Genomic DNA, 18748 nt, shown 5'->3' on the forward strand with positions numbered 1-18748 from the left:
AAAGGGTTAAAAATGTTCATAGAACTTTGGGATTCTCACTCGTAGTCATGGGCCTATGTTCTGGGTTAGGTTTTGTAATAGTGGTGGATGGATCTTAGTTTATTCTCTGAAAGATTTATTTTATGGGGTTAGAAAGCCATTTGAAACAGTGACCTAAATATATCAATTCCTGGATCGCATATGATTCAATCAAGGACCCTCTGGTTTTAGAGGATAAAATATTTGTACAACTGAGTTTACACAGAACAGAGCTGAAAATGTGTTGCTGGAAAAGCGCAGCAGGTCAGGCAGCATCCAGGGAACAGGAGAATGGACGTTTCGGGCATAAGCCCTTCTTCAGGAATGGCTTCCTGAAGAAGGACTTCCTGAAGGGCTTCCTGAAGAAGGGCTTATGCCCGAAACGTCGATTCTCCTGTTCTCTGGATGCTGCCTGACCTGCTGCGCTTTTCCAGCAACACATTTTCAGCTCTGATCTCCAGCACCTGCAGACCTCACTTTCTCCTACACAGAACAGAGCCCATTAGTTTAGCTTGTGACTTCAGTTCAGAATGAACAAGAGTTCAGTTTAGCAAGAGTATCAAGTTTTGGGATCAGAGGAACCCATAACCCTAGCAGAAGTAGTTTCAGCTTGTGCAGCTTACAAGTCAGGAGAGTTTGTAAACTAGTCTTCAAGTTGTTAGAACTAAGTTTAAGCCACCTAAATTGGAAAATGAAGAATATAAATATTTTTGTTTTCTAGATTCAATCCCCTACAGTGTGGAAACAGGCCCTTTGGCCCAACAAGTCCATAGCAACCCTCCAAAGAGCAATCCACCCACCCATTCCCCATCATTTACCCCTGACTAACCCACCTAACACTATGGCAATTTAGCATGACCAATTCACCTAACCTCCATATCTTTGGACTGTGGGAAGAAACCGGAGTACCTGGAGGAAACCCACACAGACACAGGGAGAACGTGCAAACTCCATACGGACAGTTGCCTGAGGCAGGAATTGAACCCAGGTCCTTGGCATTGTAAGGCAGCAGTGCTAACTACTGAGCCACCTTTTACTTAATAAATTTTTGTATTATTGTTAAAGATCTGCTGCTTCATGGGAATATGTCTCAATGACTAAATATCATGGCTACCAGCTGCAAAAATGAATCTACTTATAAATAGGAGTTTGCTCTTGTACTTTGTTCTTGTACTTGTACATTGTAAAATGTACTTTGCTCAATTTTTAAAATGTATATGAATTCAACTTAACCTTAAACAAATTAGCAACAAATGATTTTCCTCCTGTTGTTTCAGCCTTTACATGTCCTGCTAACATGATATACCAGGCTTGTGTACTCATGTGTGAAGCGAAGACCTGCCAAAACAGAATTTTCTTTCCATCTGAGGATGCATCATGCTCTATCCTGAGTGAAGGATGTGTTTGTCCAGAAGGAACCATTCTCCATCGTCTAGACTCTACCTTGTGTATACCCGAGGAGAAGTGTGGTACTTTTCTCCTACATTTCTCGATTATCTCGTCTACCTGTAGCCATGAAGAACTAGCCACACAATCTTCCAATACTTCTTTTATTATATATAAATGCATATAAAACTTTGATATTTGCAGTACCAAGGATATTGGGCTCACTAGATTACTAACCATCAGTATATTTTACTGTATGGATAATTATTTTGTTGCTTAAGGTAATTACATGCATTTTATAATTTTCAGCTTGCACTGATAGTTGGGGATTACCGCATGCTGCTGGCGAGAAGTGGGATGCCTCACTGGATGGATGCTGCATGTACCAGTGCCTGGAGAATGGGACAATTATTACAGTTGATCACAACTGTTCTTCTGTCCCTGATCCCATCTGTCACCGTTCTGGGGAAATAGTGGTTAGTCTAGCTGGTGATAAGAGCTGCTGCCCCAAAAAGATATGTGGTAAGTATTAAATTCTGTCTGTAGCTGACTAATCCATCATGTCTGGAGAATGTAAGGTTTACATAAAATTATTACACTGTAGCCACATTGTTGTAGTGTCCAAAAAAAGTATTGTGAATCCTGTAAATTAAACTTAGAGTCTCTTCCATTTCCTGAACCTAAGACTGTGCTCTAATCATTCCATCGAGTGAATAATTCAATTCCAGGTCCAGAATTTCAACTGCACTTTGAAAATTTGAACTTCTAATTGCCTCAAGATTACAACATTGACCTTAAATTTCAAAATTAATCAATATGCAAAGGAAGCCATGCTGTCTGCTGCACCTCAGATATGCTGTCAAATAGGGCAGGATTGTTGAGAATAGAGGGAGCATAAAAGGGATTTAATGGAGTAGCAACTTGGTAGTCCATTGGTACTAATTTTGAAGAAATAATTAACGTGTTGCTTTGATAGCAACCTGTATGTATGCAGCTCCCCCAAACTGAGTTCTGCAGACCAGTCAGTAGTCTAATATGGATGCTTCGACCACTAACCTTCTGGCTGTCGGGCACTATCTGGAAACAATGATGAAAATAATTTTTGAAAAGTTAACGCAAATCAATGAATATGAAAATTGGACAGTTTCTATAATTTCGGCTGACACACAGTAGCAGTTCTAGAGCTACGTTATAAGTTGAGAAAATGTAGTCTTATAGAAAATAAAAAATTCGGCCCTTTGTGTCTGGATCACCATTCAATATGATCATGCAATTTCAGTGTCCCACTCTGCTTTCTCCCCTACCTCTTTATATCTTTAGCTGCAAAGGCCGCACCTAGCTCCTTCATGTATATCTGAGGAACTGTTCCCAACAGCTTTTAGTGGGAGAGAATTCCACAGATTCACAACTCTGAGTGAAGAAATCCTTCCTCATCTCAGTCCTGAATAGCTTACCACTTATTCTTAGACTGTAACCCCTTGTTCGGGACTTCCCCAACATTGGGAACATTCTTCTCGTGTCTAGCCCGTCCAGTCCCAGGATTTTACATGCTTCTATGAGATTCCCCCTCATCCTTCTGGAAGTTTTATGTTTATTAAGAGTTACACGAATGGTATCGCTGTTTTTATGCAATTAGTACATTGTGTATCAAATTGGAGTTAAGGAAAGTGCATTTCAGCAAGTCTTTTTCCTTAAATAAGCCAAAAGATTCGTATAACTTTGAAAAAGCTTAAAGTACAGTAATGCTTTTGGACCAATGTAACAATGAATTACTTACTCATGTTAATGCATGATGTGCTGTCACCCTACTCTGTTTTCAGCTTGCAATCAAACGGTCTGTGGGAGTTTTGCTCCTCAGTGTAACTATGGAGAAAGGCTCATCACCCTTTACAAACCAGACTTCTGCTGTCCTGATTTCTATTGTGGTAAGTGTATGTAACACGGCCTGAAGTATAATCTTGAGTGGGATGATGGAAGTTTGCATGGGAAAAGAGAGACTTGCACTATATAACACTTTCAAAAATAAAGAACATCTCAAAGATTGTTAAAAGCTGTGAAATAAAGATACATTTAGTTGCTGTTTAATATCAATGATTTGGAAGTCAGTTTTTTCTGAAACAAACCTTGTACCTGCAACTTTATGATGGTTACAAGCTAAACTGCTTTGATGTTGTTGATAAAGTGAATAGTACTGACCAGGACACCAGTCTAATTCTCTTGGAGTGGGATTTTAGACCACAATCTCTTGCCTCATTGATACTCAAGTGCTCCTGTCATCGTCCCCATGGATATTATTAACTTTTAAAAAGAGATGTAAATTTTTCAGCAACTGACTAAAAGAATCAAATGATATTTTACACTTGCAATATTTACTGTGACAAAGAAACTAAAATTAGCATCAACAAAATATTTTGTGATAGGCAATTTGCATATGAAACTGCAAAAATATTACTTCCCCACTAACTAATTAGCACAATTGAAAAAACTTTAAGACCTAATTGCACATTAAGCCACACCTTCAGACTGATTGATTAATTCCTCTATTCCTACCAGCTAGCTGTTCAATGGGCTCCCTTCACTCTGCCACAAGGACAAGTTTTCTAGAGTCATTTGGATATCCCTTCACTCAACTTCTGACCATTCTCAACTAACTTCCAACCACATGACCATTTTCAATGATTGCTTGCTCCTTAAATGTTCTCAAGTCTCAAGTCTATGAATGGGTAAACAATTCTCCTTGACAAAGTATTTGGTGGCCAGCATAAAACAGTCCTTTGCTTTGCACAGCAGCTATTGCTTCACCCAACAATGTCTGTCTGTCTGAGATTATATGCCCAGAGAGACTAGTTTATCTGCCTTTTGTGTTAAGATTTGAAAACTGGCACTTGATTTTCTGTACATTTTGGTCCAGATCTCTATGACAACCAAATAAGATGGGACTGCCTCTGGGCAGAATTTGTACAATCAACCATCCTTCCATCAGAACCATCTGTTCTATCTTAAATTTAAGAGATTTTGAAACATAATTGTCTTCAAAATCGCACACTCAAGTTCTGCAAATTGAGAGAAGACATGGATTGCATGTTTACTTATTTTTTAGTTTGTTTTTAATGTTACTGGGAAAGAATTACTTTTATTTAGTCATGGGATATGGGGATCACTGGCGAAGCCAGTGTTTGTTGCCAATCCATAATTATTCTTGAACTGATTGGCTTGTCATACCATTTCACAGAGATGCAGCTTCAAGTTCAAGTTTGCATTCAGATAGGGTGTGGAATAGACATCAAGTGGTCACAGGCAGGGCGAGTGACAATAAGCAAATATAACCAACCTATACCATCTCCAAGAAAATGGTGGAAGTAGATAAGTGAGGCTGGTAGGTAACCCCAAGACATACAGTGTTCAAGTTAATGAGATGTGTGAAATGTAAAACACAATGAAAAATGTTAAATTTTAAATTTTGAGTAAATTTACAATATATGCTTTCAAAATAATAAACACAAAGACAAATATTTAACTTTTAATATGTGATATATATTTACTATTTGGTTGAGAGTGTTCATTTTCTGCAGAATGTGATCCAAGCAAGTGCGAGTCTGACATTCCAACTTGTCTAGAGGACCAAACTTTAATTGCTACCCGTGCCGATGGAAGTTGTTGCTTAGCATACATCTGTAGTAAGTTGCACAATGTACATGTTTGATTAAAAATGACATATTTGCTTATTAAACATTGCTTATTCCAATCAGTTTAGCAGTGATTCACATTTCACCTTACATTACGTTATGTTTTTGTCAGGAACCAAATTTGATTTTAAAATATTTGATGGAAGTCTATATATAGATCCAAATTGTAAGGAGTTAAAAGTTTACTTGGACAAATTTCTTTCTATTCCCATTTAACATTTTATCAGTTTTCTTCCACAGATATATCCAGAGCTTTCAAAATAATATTAACATTTTTCTTGCTATTTTAAATGTTGTTGGAACTTGTGCAAAAAAATAGGAAGGGCCCAGGTTTTGTGGTCAGTAATATAGTCATTTAAATCAAGCTGATTTCAGGAATAGAGCAGCATTGATGTCAGCCAGAAGGATAAACAGCCAATCATATCAATGTGTTCTCACAGGCAATAAGAAATTTAAAAGTGCTGGATCCCATTAATCTTAAATTTCAGATAACAAAATTAAGTTCATCACTGAATTAAAACAGACATAAAACATATCCAAACTTTAAAGTAAAAAGAAAACATGCAGCATTATTTTTAATACTGGCAAACTTTGACATTTTACACATTTAGCTTTATATAAACAGCTTTAATGAGTTTTGAGAAGATTTGCAGCTCAGGTTGAGGTTCTGGATGTAAGTTTACTCACTGAGCTGGAAGGTTTATTTTCCGACGTTTTGTCACCATACTAGGTAACATCATCAGTGAGCCTCAGGTGAAGCACTGGTATTAGTGACCCTCTTTCTATTTATGCGTTCAGCTTTCCTTGGGTTGGTGATGTCATTTCCTGTGGTGATGTCATTTCCTGTTCTTTTCCTCAGAGGGTGGTAAATGGGGTTGAAGTCAATGTGTTTATTGACAGAGTTCCAGTTGGAATGCCATGCTTCTCGGAATTCTCATGCATGTCTCTGTTTGACTTATCCTAGGATGGATGTGTTACTCTAGTTGAAATGTTGTTCTTTCTCATCTGTGTGTAAGTATACTTGTGAGAGTGGGTCATGTCTTCATGAGTGACTCTCACTAGTAACTTTACATACAGATGAGAAAGGATACCACTTCAACTGGGATAACACATCCATCCTTGGACAAATCAAACAGAGACATGCATGAGAATTCCTAGAAGCATGGCATTCCAACTGGAACTCTATCAACAAAACATTGACTTTGACCCTATTTACCACATGCTGAGAAAACAAACAGGAAATGACATCACCACAGGAAATGATGTCACCAGTCATGAACACCAGTGCTTCACTGGAGGCTCACTGGTGATGTTATCTAGTATGGTGATGAAACGTCTGAAAATGAACATTCCAGCTCAGCGAGCAAACTTACATTCATATCCAGCTTTTTTTAGGGCTAATGAAGGCAAATTAAGTGTAATGATAATTTAATGTGTCATTTAAAATGTTTTGAAAGGCTTTACCAGCTAGACTAACAGTGTAAGTGAAAAGAAACAAAGAAATGCAGATGCTAAAGATCTGAATCAAAAACCGATGTTGAATCTTAAGGAGTCCCCAAACGAAAGATGAGATGCTGTTCTTTGAGCTTATGCTGGGTCTCGCTCGAACTACATCAGGCCTGAGGCAGAAGTCTTGGCATGGGAACTTGCTGGTGTGTTGAAGTTACAGGCGACTGGAAGCTCAGGGTCATTTTTATGGACAAAATGGTCTCCCATTGTGAGCAGCAAATACAATAAACTAGATTGAGTGACGTGCAGCTAAATCACTACTTCATCTGGAAGGAATGTCTGGTGCTTTGAATAGTGAGAAGTGAGAGGTAAACGTTCAGTTGTAACACTTTTTGCAATTCTGCTGTGGGAAAGTGTTGCGAGTCGAAGAGGTATGGCCCAGGGTGTCCTGGAAGGAATGGTCCTTGCAGAATGCTAATAAGGGAGGAATGTGTGTGTGTTTGTGACATCCCACTGGAAGTGAGTATGAGGCAATTCTTGTAAATTTGAAGATCTCCTTTTAAGCTTCAGTATAATAAAATTGAGCTGCTAAATATTGGAATTGAAACTTCTAATTGATCCTTAGAAATAATGTTGATACTTGCGTGAACACAATGGTAACACTTTATTTCCCTACAATTAGTGTGTGGTGCTTGTGCTGACAAAATTCCCACCTGCCAGAAAGGAGAAATCCTTATCGTAAACAACAATACCACTGAGATGTGTTGTCCAGCCTACCAATGTGGTAAGAATAATATTTTACTCTATAAAAAGCATGTAACAGTTGTTTTTTATGAATTCATGAATGCTAGTCGTAATAGAGAGAACACAAGCTGTAATCTGGTTTCAGAATCCAAGAAGTATGAAGCTGATCCTGCTCTTATTAATAGAATTTTATCTCAGCAGGTATTTTAGAGACAGGTTTTACACTGTCTGCACAGCTGGACTGAATTGAGATGTCCTCATGTGAGCCCCCATCAGTACTTTAGGAGTCAGGTTATTTGCAATGACCTGCTGTTTGTCAGACTGCACATTCAGAACCCTGGAAGAAAAGCTCATTCCGCTACAAACATGAGGGGTATGCAGCAGCGATAATAGTTGCTGATTCTAGAGCCTTACAACCACTCTCCAAAACAGCAACCAGAAGATCACAACACCTCCTTTGTAATGGTGCTAGCATTAAGCTCAAGGGTGCCTTGGTCAGAATGTTCTTGCACTTTCACCCTGAGTGACTTTCATGACTTAGTCTGTTGGAGCTCCATCATTGACTGAGGCCTTTGGAGATTATTTTTGTTGCCTGTCAGTAAAGCTGGTACTGAACAGTGGGGGGAAGAAAGAAAGATATCTCGCATTTTCAATGTTTCATGTGCTTGTTGTTTTCTCAGACTCATGGATAGGCACAATCCGTATGGTCCAATAAATCGGGAGAGGCTATTCTCAGCTCTCTTGCATTTAATTACAATGCCTACGTCTAATACACAGTCTTTTCACAATCTCAGTTAAAAGTTTTGGTTTAGAGAAATACTTTGAAGGAGAGTTTGAAAGGAAGAGAGGGCAAAAGAGAATGAGAGGAAGGTATAGAGGAAATTCCAGATAGAACAGATTTGACACTTGAAGATACAGCAGCCAATTTTGGAGCTGTGGTGCAGGGGAGTGGCTTTGTGGGGTGAAAGCAGGGTGGCTACAAGGTGAAAATCATAGGAATGGAAAGGGTGGTTTAAAAGCTGCAAGAGGTTTCACAGTTAACAAATGACAAGAGGATAAGTATGCAGGCATGTGGAAGAGAATTTTCAAGAGGGTATGGAATGAAGTTAGCAGTCAATGTGAGTCAAAGAGAACAGGGTGATAGGTGATCAAGATTTGGGGTGGGATTGGATGTTGGTAGCTAGCCTTCGAATGAGCTGAAATATGCAGGGTCTGGAAGTTTGGATATCCACTGGAATGGCAATAGAGGCAGGATGGGTAATTAGTGAGGAGATTTAGGTTAGATAGAGCAAGAGAGCTCTCAAACCTCAGGACAACAAACTCTTCCAAATGCTTGATGCAAGTTGGACTTTAATTTTAAAAAAAAGCTTCAGCCCGATAATGCTATGATTCTTGTCTTGAACCAGAACCTGGCTCAATTCATGATCTTCTGGGCTCTTCTTTTTAATTTCTAATGATTTCTGTTCTGTTTCTTTTTAGTTTGCGAAACCAATCGTTGTCCAAAGTTTCAATGTCCTTCAGGAATGAAAGTATCTGAGGCTTGGAGTCCAGATCAGTGTTGCCCAATTCATTCGTGTGGTAAGATGACAGTTTTAAATTTGGAAACATTTCAACAAGTTGCCAGATTCCATGACTAAAGTATCTTGTTTATAATTATTGTTTTTTTCAGAATGTGCTTGTGATTCAGTTCTGAAACCTCAGTGCAAGTTGGTAAGTAACATACTCCTATCTTTCAATTGTATGTGCTGCTTTTGTCTGATGTTTTAAAAATAATAATTCCGTAACTTGGTTTGCAGGGAGAAGTGTTAGTTACAGAACAGCAACGTGGAAATATCACAGCCAATCCATGTCGATGTCTGGATTACAAATGTGGCAAGTGCAATCATTTCATTGTACAGTTACTCCTAGTTTAATTGCAAGCAACACTTTTTCACCAAACTGTTGAGAATTATGTGAGAGTACAAAAATGTCATTTTATTCCAAGTAAATCGTGAACTATTGAAGCAATTGGGCAGATTTAGCAATTGGCTAATGGATGGTTTTTCTTCTTATAATACTTATAAAAATGAAGAAATGTTCCATAGCAGGCAGAAGAAGTGGATGGTAGGTGCCTGGTATGAGCTGACCTTTATTTCAGTTGGTTGCACTTCTGCCTCTGAACCTCAAAGTTGTTTATTCCAGAGTCTTAAATTCTAAGTATGTGCAGATGCTGTAGTCCAGCTGTATGAGTGCTGTCTTCCAGATGAGATGTTAATCCAAGGTCTTGTCTTTTCTTTAAGACAGACATAAATGAGCACATATATTTTGAACAAGATCAAGTAGTTATGTGTTGTGCCCAATCAATACTTGCTCTTAATCAATAACAGCAAAATAGATTATCTGGACATTAGCATTTCGGTGTTTGTGGAAGCTTGATCCATGCACATTGGCTGCCAAACTACCTGCAACACAGAGATTACACTTTAAAACTGTTTCACTGCTTGTAAAGCACTTGGGGACATCTCTTAGATTGTGAAAAACAGTGCACAAATGGAATCATCCCCTTGGGAAAGGTAATCATGACATGAGATAATTTTGAAATCAGTTTGGGAATAAATATCTTGGGTCAGAAAATAGTGTGTTAATCAGAAAGGCAATTACAACAGTATGAACACGATTGATGAAAGTGAATTAGGAACATAGACAGAGGCAGGATAGTTAATGAACATTTAAGGAACTATTTCATAATTCTCAACAAATATGTATCATATTCCTGCTGAATCTCTCTCCAGGTTATTCTGAAGTGATAATGTAAAGTATAAAAAAGACATGCATGGAACAAAATGTTCCTTTTTAATTCTTTGGCCATTGTTAAGACTTAAGTTTTCTTTACTGTTCTTAGTTCAGTCACTAAAATGCAGAACAGCAAATAAGAGTGACTAAGTTTTTTGACTTTTCTGAATTTTCCATGAATGTTATCTTCTGACTGTCTATCTGGTGAAGTATTGAAGATTTCAGCTCACTCCTAAGGATTTCTGAGTGCTATAGAATGAAGTGCCTTGGTATAACACCATGTAATTTTTGTCAGAAACATCCCTACTTCAGTGATTGAATGCACTTATACGCAAAAACAATTAAACAGATACGATGCCATTTTGGACATACTTCCATAGGAAGCCATTTCCAAAGAATGACCTATTTGCAATTTGAAAGGAATTCTTTCCTAGACCTTATATTGATCATTTCTATTGTACATTTCTTAAAATGAATCATAACTCATGATTTCTTTATGAACATGCAGTTTCTGAACATAAGAAAAAACACTGCAATCTATATTATGAATATTTTGCGACATCGTGCATGCTCTCAAATTAAAGACAATAAGGTTAAAAATGCGGCATTATTTTTGTTTGCTTTGTTACAGTAAATGACCATGTCTGTGTCGCTGGGGAAAGGGGTATATTACACCCCGGACAGACTATTGTGGAGCATACAGCAGATGGAGTGTGCTACGCTGCACATTGTACCTATAATCTGGACAACAACACAGGCTTTTACCAACTCCTTGTTAGAATGGTCAACTGCTCAGCTCGATGTGAAATGGTGACAATACGTAGCTATGCTACAGTCCTATTTATCTTTGTTTCATTACTTGTTGATGTTGTTAAAGTAGTTATTGGAAAGCCTACAAAAAAAACCTGTAGTACATGTTTGCATTAAAAGCATAAAAGCTCTTAAGTTAAGCCAACATTTATTTTAGCATCTGATCCAGTAAAGTCTTAGTGGAAGGATGGATTTCATTCAGTACTTTAAATTATAAACTACTAAATTAGTGGCACTATATTGTTCTTCTAAGTTATCAACTGATCTGTGTACACTAGTGACTGAAAACAGTATTCCTTATATTTGTGGGTGTAATTCAGAAGAAAATCTGTTCAATTCCATGAAAAAGTAATGAATATTGTCCACTTTTCTTGGTACTAGTTATACGATTAACTTACAAGACATAAGCAGTGCAAAAAGAATTTGCATGTTAGTAATTTACATATTCCTGGACTTTGAGCATCTATCTACTAGGTTGTATAAAATGATTATTTTTGGAAGGAGGAGCATCTGATTTTTTTCTAAGTCATCTGGATAAAATTCCCATAGACAGGTAGAATACAGGGCATGTAACAATGGAAGTAAGACAAATTAAGAGTAAGAACTCACTATTAGGAAAACAGAAAACACAAGAAATACTCAACTTGGACAGCATCCACAGAGAGATAATAAAGTTAACAATTCAGGTCAGTGACTTTTCACTGTGGACCTGAATTTTTTTCTCCTTTTCGCACAGATGCGATTGAGTATTTCCATCATTTTATGTTTTTATTTCAGATTTTCAGCACCTACAGAATTTTACTTTGCAGTAGAAACTTGTCTATTTTAAAATGTGGAGAGAGAAATGTGAAAATGTTTTGGTAATTGTCAGCTTCAGTTCTACTGACTTACTAAAGACGCAATGCATCTCCTAGTGAAACTCACTCTGATCCCTAATTTTGTCGCAAGTTAGTGTTAAGTGGCATAGCAATAGGGCTACTACAATTAATCTTAATGCTCTAGGATTAAAGTGGGATCATGACCAAGTGCATCTATGTAGATTTCTATTTATTAGTTGTGCTGAAATTATACATCTATGTACATTATGTGAAGGTAGGATCATCTTACATTATCTGCCCCATGCTCAAATAAATACATTCAGAATCTGTCTTCCAATTAAAGATATATTATTTTGGAAAGATGCTACAGTTTCCAGATATTTGTTGAATACATTCAACCAGGAACTAGTAATTAATAACAGTAAAGAAAGAAAAGTAAGTTGAAAGAAGAGGAAGAGCAATATTTCTTACTGCAACTTGCTATAAACCAGTAATGGTGTTGCTATCTATATAAACCAATATGGAAAATACAAATGTAAAAATTGTTCAGTCAGATTACATGAGTTTTTTATGTTTTGATTTTATAAATGTAGTTAAGCTTATACAATTTAAAAGTTAGTTATTTTATATAATGTGACTTATCAACGTATTACACGAAATACATGTTAATACCTGCTAACAACTAACTTCACAGAACCAGGTTTATATTCCTCCTTCTGACCTGACAACTTGCTGTGGTCAATGCAAGAATGTATCCTGTCTGGCCAACTTTGAGAACAGAACAACTACCATGCTCAAGGTAAATATTGAAGGCAAACAAGATTGAAATTAAACAAATTTCTAATCTGAGAGCCTTACACAAGATGTCAATGTTGGGAAGATTTAAGACCTGAAACATTGACTTCTATGTCTTCATAGATGTTGGCTGTTTTGCTAAATATTTACAGATTTTTCTGTTTTTATTACCAAATTTTCACTATCTGTTGTGCTAGAATAGCCAATTTCAGGAAAGGACCAGAAACTGGATTTAACACAATTTAATTCAGGTGTTTGATGTATGTACTTTGGGGAACTTTGAAGTATCTTCCAACAAGACTGAGATTGAAAAATACACCATGCAGGTAGTTGAGTGTTAATTTGTGCATTTCGACACACATTGCAGTTTAAATGATCTAATGTTCCATACTCTTGTATAACTGCAATTTGATGCTTTAATAGAGAATGATAAAATCAAACTAAAAATGTTTGCAGGTTTGGAACAACTTGATAATTGTCCAAAATATCTCAGGTTCAATTCCTGGCCATACTGATCTAACTGATCTCGACTGAAATGACCGTAGGAGCATTGTAATTGGTCTCTGCATGCGTACCTACATCCAGCCATCTCTGCTGGAAATGAGCTGTGTAGATACAAGGTGAGGACAGAGTTGAGCTTGTATTTTCAGATATCAAATAGCCTGTCAAGATCTTATTGAGGCCCAAAATCAATAATGGTTATATTCATTGAAGAATCAGAGATCAGTCACGGAAATGTACTAACAATCTGCACCTTCATATTTTCCCTTCCCTATCTAATATTGCTGAAGTTAATTCCAGTGCTTCAGTTCTGACAAATTAAGGTCACATAACTCACTAGTCAAGGGATTAAATCTGAGGCCTTTTGCTTAGAATACACTCAACTACTGAGTTATCAGAAAAGACGCTGCCTCTGATTTAAAAAAAAAATCTGATACTGATTTTGTTCATCAACTGGCATAATTTGTGTTTAAATTTTATAAATTACTAAGTTATTTTCTGACTTTAAAGGACACTTTCTTTTGGAATAAGTTGTTTGTCCAGAGTTTGTTCCATTTTATGCCATTTGCTATTACAGTAAGAGATAATTCATGTATATTTTGAAAGGAAGTTCACAGAATCATAGAATCCCTACAGTGTGGAAGTGGGCCATTCAGCCCATCAAGTTCACACTGACCCTCCGAAGACCATCCCATTCAGACCCAAAGCTTACCCTCCCTCCCCCCCAACCTTATCCCAGTAACCATGCCTAACCCTATCCCAGTAACTATGCATTTCACATGGCTAGTCCACCTCACCAGCACATCCCTGGACACTACGGGCAATTTAGCATGGCCAATCCACCTACCCTTCACATTTTTTGACTATGGGAGGAAACCAGAGCAACCAGAGGAAACCCATGCAGACACAGGGAGAATGTGCAAACACCACACAGACAGTTGCCCAAGGATCAAATCAAACTTTGGCCCCTGGCCCTATTAGGCAGCAGTGTTGACCATTGAGCCACCCTAAAATTGGAATAACTACGTTTTACATTGAGAATGCTTTTCTCATATAGCTGAACTAGTGGCTTGCTGTCCTAGAGTATAAAAGCCTTAAGATGATTCCAAAAATGAAAGTTGGTCAACTCCAAAGAAAAAGTCCAATTGTATATTTATAAGCTAAATTTCTCATGGCATCCTGACATATTCTCTTCCTTTCATATAATGCTACTGATAAAATATCTTCACAGTGACAGGAAAGTTTAAGCTGTTGTTGTATGCAATTTTTACTTTAAAAAGTCTTATCCCATTTCAATATTTTTCTTCTAATAGCCAGGAACATCTTGGATGTCCAACTGTGTCAAGCATAACTGCATGGACACAATTTTGGGACCTGTCTTGATCACCTCAAATATTAGCTGTCCTCCTTTCAATGAATCTGCATGCTTAAAGGTCAGTGTGTCACATATCAACATGCTGTTATATGGTTTAAATGAGGATGTATTATAGGTTATTTCACACTAAGAAGCACATCATTATGATAAGAAGTCGTCATTTTCGGATACTTTCAAATTAGATTAATTTATCCTTTTAAATAAGTGACAAAATTGCAAATGAAAACAAAGTCTTAAAATTCTGTGACTTGTTATATTGTTACAAAATTTCTTGACATCACCCTTGGTGAATGGCTGTTTGATGTGATACTTTCTTTGTCATTTTCTTTGACTTAATATGGCTTGGCAAAGATTGATTATTAATTATGTGTTAAGGGGTGTGTGTGTGCTATTTTCTGCTTCAGGGCACAGCATGTTAATAAAACATCAACACCACTGCATGTTATTTAAATAACTGTTTTGTTGAAATGGCCCATTGGCACACCTTGGTTTAAAACATCAGTAGAAAAATTCATACGTGAGTTTAATTTCTGTAATTCCTGCACATCATGATATTAGTGAATCTAGCAGTGGTAGATCTCAAATGGAGATGGATGCTCACCTAACATCCCTCAAGGCCATAAAATAATGTACCATATTTAGAAACCAAATGAATAAAGAGCAGAAATTAATGGGTTCAAGATTTATGATGTGGGCATGCTGTTTCTATAATACTTCCAAAATCATAGAATAATATTTTAAAATTTTACAGAATAAAAAGAGACCATTCAGACCATCACAATTGTGATAGGTCTTTGAAAACGCTATCCAATTTTAGCCTCTCACTCTCGATGTTTCCTCAAGATAAGGAGGCCTAATGCTATTTTCACTTTTCTGTTAATCCAGAGACTCAGGTAATGTTCTGGGAACACAGATTCAAACCCACCATGGCAGACTGTAGAATTTAAATAAAATCTGGAATTAAGTGTCTAATGATTGCCATGTCAATTGTCAGGAAAAATAAATACATCTGACTCATTAATGCCCTGTAGGGAAGGAAATCTGTCATCCTTACTGTTCTGCGTGTGACTGTAGACCCACAGAAGTGTGGTGGTTCTTAACAATCATTTAACAATTAGGAATGGAAGGTGGATGGCCTAGCTTTTGATACCCATGTCCTGTAAACAAATTTTAAAAAGACTCTTAATTATATGTTAAATTGCATTTTTAAAGCGTATATGGAATCTGATTCCATAACCCTTTAAAGTAGTGATTTCCAGGTCTTAAGTAAGATCATGTAAGCATGCAAACTTTTCATTTCCTCGCAAGTTCTTTTGTCATCTATTTCAAATCAATGACTTCTGATGTCCTGACTCATATTTGTCAGAGGAAATATGCTGCCTCACAGCGCCAGAGACCCGGGTTCAACTCCTGCCTCAGGCGACTCTCTGTGTGGAGTTTGCACATTCTCCCCATGTCTGCGTGGGTTTTCTCCGGGTGCTCCGGTTTCCTCCCACAATCCAAAAATGTGCAGGTTATATGAATTGGCCATGCTAAATTGCCTGTAGTGTTAGCTGAAGGGGTAAATGTAGGAGTATGGGTCTGGGTGGAATATGCTTCGGCAGGTCGGTGTGGACTTGTTGGGCCGAAGGGCCTGTTTCCACACTGTAAGTAATCTAATCTAATTTGGTAGGAATGATCAAAATGCCTCATTATTTTGAATTTACCTATTAAATCTGCCCATCACCTTCAGTGCTTTAATAAAAGAAGTTCAACTTTGCAAATCTCTCCACATAACTGAACTTTGTCATCCCTGGTAGCATCCTTGGGAAAAAAATCCAAAGCACCTTACATAAGGCCTTGATACCTTCCTCAAAGTGTGGTCCTCAGAACTGTACACAATCCTTCAGCGGAGACCTCATCAGAAATTTGTAAAGATGTAGAATGCCTCCCTTGTTTTGTCTTCATTGTTTTTATGTATAAAGCTAAAAATTATCTCTCATTTTCTGAACGATCCTCTCAACTAATATATAGGAAATCCATGACATGTGAATTTAAATTTTACATTATAATCATGTCTTTGTGATATGGTTTTATGTGGTCCACAGATATAAAACCTTGAGCATTCAAGTTTGGTAACAAATCTCAAACATAAGTTTGTTTGTGTGCATTCTAATAATACTGACATTATTTTGAATAATTCACATTCAGTAGCTTTTTTAATTCATCGAATCAAACTTCAGGGATTCACAGATCTTTTGGATTCATTTGAATTCTTTCTCCCAGTGGATAAATATAGATTTGATTTCAATGTCCACAATTCAGCTTTCATTATCTTAACTGACATTTTTCTTCTCCAGACTGGAGGATCAGTTATAGTTTACATGGATGGTTGCTGTAAAAGCTGTGAGTATGCATTTAACTGGTATTTCAGATTTGAGTCAATCACTGGTCAGCAACAAATTTAAAGTCATCCTTTACTGTAAAGAAAAAGTCAACAGTGTCTGCAACTTGTTGGTGTTCTCAGCAATCCCATTTTAAGGTACAACTGCTTTAACATCAATGTTTGCATCTGGGGTGCTGACTGTCTGGTTGCAGTGTGTTTGAGGTTAGAATTTAAAAAAAAAATAAGATGATAAATAATAATAACCCACTATGAAAACATCCTTACTCTGACACAAAAGATGGACCATTGACATCATACTGCGAAGAAATGTTTCAATATAATACATGGGTTGTATAACAGACGTTTAGGGTGCTCCCGCGAGGAGGTTCAGCAATTCATCAACTTCACCAACACATTCCACCCCGACCTTAAATTTACCTGAATCATCTCTGACACCTCCCTCCTCTTCCTGGACCTCTCCATCTCCATTAATGACAACCAACTTGACACTGACATTTTTTACAAACCCACTGAATCCCACAGCTACACCTCTTCCCACCCTACCTCCTGCAAAAATGCCATCCCGTATTCCCAATTCCTCCACCTCCACCGTATCTGCTCCCAGGAGGACTAGTTCCACCACAAAACACACCAGATGGCCTCCTTCTTTAGAGACCACAATTTCCCTTCCCACGTGGTTAAAGATACCCTCCAACGCATCTTGTCCACATCCCACCCCTCCGCCCGCAAACCCCACCCCTCCAACCGTAACAAGGACAGAACCCCCCTAGTGCTCACCTTCCACCCTATCAACCTTCGCATAAACCAGACCATCCGCCGACATTTCCGCCACCTCCAAATGGACCCCACCCCTTTCCGCCTTCCGCAAAGACCGTTCCCTCCGTGACTACCTGGTCAAGGTCCACACCCCCCAACAACCCACCCTCCCTTCCTAGCACTCTCCCCTGCCACCGCAGGAATTGCAAAACCTGCATCCACGCCTCCTCCCTCACCTCCATCCAAGGCCCCCAAGGAGCCTTCCACATCCATCAAAGTTTTACCTGCACATCCACCAATGTCATTTATTGTATTCGTTGCTCCCGAAGTGGTCTCCTCTACATTGAGGAGACTGGACGCCTTCTCGCAGAGCGTTTTAAGGAACATCTCCGGGACACCCGCACCAATCAACCCCATTGCCCCGTGGCCCAACATTTCAACTCTGCTAAGGACACCTCATCTTCTGCCTCAGAACACTTCAACCCTGGCATCAATGTGGATTCACCAGTTTCCTAATTTCCCCTCCCCCCATCTCACCCCAGTTCCAATCTTGCAGCTAGCACCGTCCCCATGACCTGACCTACCTGCCTATCTTCCTTTCCACCTATCCATTCGACCCTCCTCTCTGAACTATCACCTTCATCCCCATCCCCATTCACCCATTGTACTCTTTGCTACTTTCCCCCACCCTCCTCTCTGACCTCTGCAATGGTGCAATACCTGAGCATGGATGACAGTGGAGGAACAATGGCAGATATTTCTGTGTATAATGCAGAAGATGCAAGATTAGTTCATTCCAAAAAGGAAGAAAGATCCTAGGAGGAGGCATGGGTGGCCATGGCTGATGAAGGAAGTTAAGAAACATATAAAGTAAAAAGAGAAAAAGTATAACATAGCAAAGATAAGTGGGAAAATGGAGGAATAGGAAGCTTTTAAAGAACAACAGAGGATTACTAAGAAGGAAATACGCAGAGAAAAAATGAGGTACGAAGGTAAACTGGCCAAAAATATAAAGGAGGATAGTAAAAGCTTTTTTAGATATGTGAAAGGCAAAAAAATGGTTAAGACCAAAATTGGGCCCTTGAAGACAGAAACAGGGGATTACGGGGAACAAAGAAATGGCAGAAGAATTGAATTGGTACTTCAGATCGGTGTTCACTGGGGAAGACACAAGCAATCTCCCTGAGGTAACAGTGGCTAAAGGACCTCAACTGAAGGGAATTTATATTTGCCAAGAATTGGTGTTGGAGAG

At 38.1% G+C, this 18748-nt stretch overlaps 1 protein-coding gene across 1 annotated transcript in view; it reads left to right on the top strand.

The window, feature by feature from the left end:
• The window catches only part of otog (otogelin), a 217220-nt gene that overhangs the window by 190359 nt on the left and 8113 nt on the right, over positions 1 to 18748 (top strand). Inside the window, exons 42-53 of the mRNA XM_043706414.1 lie at positions 1296 to 1487; positions 1714 to 1926; positions 3225 to 3329; positions 4977 to 5081; positions 7222 to 7323; positions 8763 to 8861; positions 8953 to 8993; positions 9080 to 9155; positions 10687 to 10865; positions 12378 to 12482; positions 14293 to 14412; positions 16694 to 16739. Coding sequence (XP_043562349.1) covers positions 1296 to 1487; positions 1714 to 1926; positions 3225 to 3329; positions 4977 to 5081; positions 7222 to 7323; positions 8763 to 8861; positions 8953 to 8993; positions 9080 to 9155; positions 10687 to 10865; positions 12378 to 12482; positions 14293 to 14412; positions 16694 to 16739 — 1383 coding nt within the window. The remainder of the gene's footprint in view (positions 1 to 1295; positions 1488 to 1713; positions 1927 to 3224; positions 3330 to 4976; positions 5082 to 7221; positions 7324 to 8762; positions 8862 to 8952; positions 8994 to 9079; positions 9156 to 10686; positions 10866 to 12377; positions 12483 to 14292; positions 14413 to 16693; positions 16740 to 18748) is intronic.

This window comes from Chiloscyllium plagiosum, chromosome 16, assembly GCF_004010195.1.
Source record: "Chiloscyllium plagiosum isolate BGI_BamShark_2017 chromosome 16, ASM401019v2, whole genome shotgun sequence".
NCBI lineage: Eukaryota > Metazoa > Chordata > Chondrichthyes > Orectolobiformes > Hemiscylliidae > Chiloscyllium > Chiloscyllium plagiosum.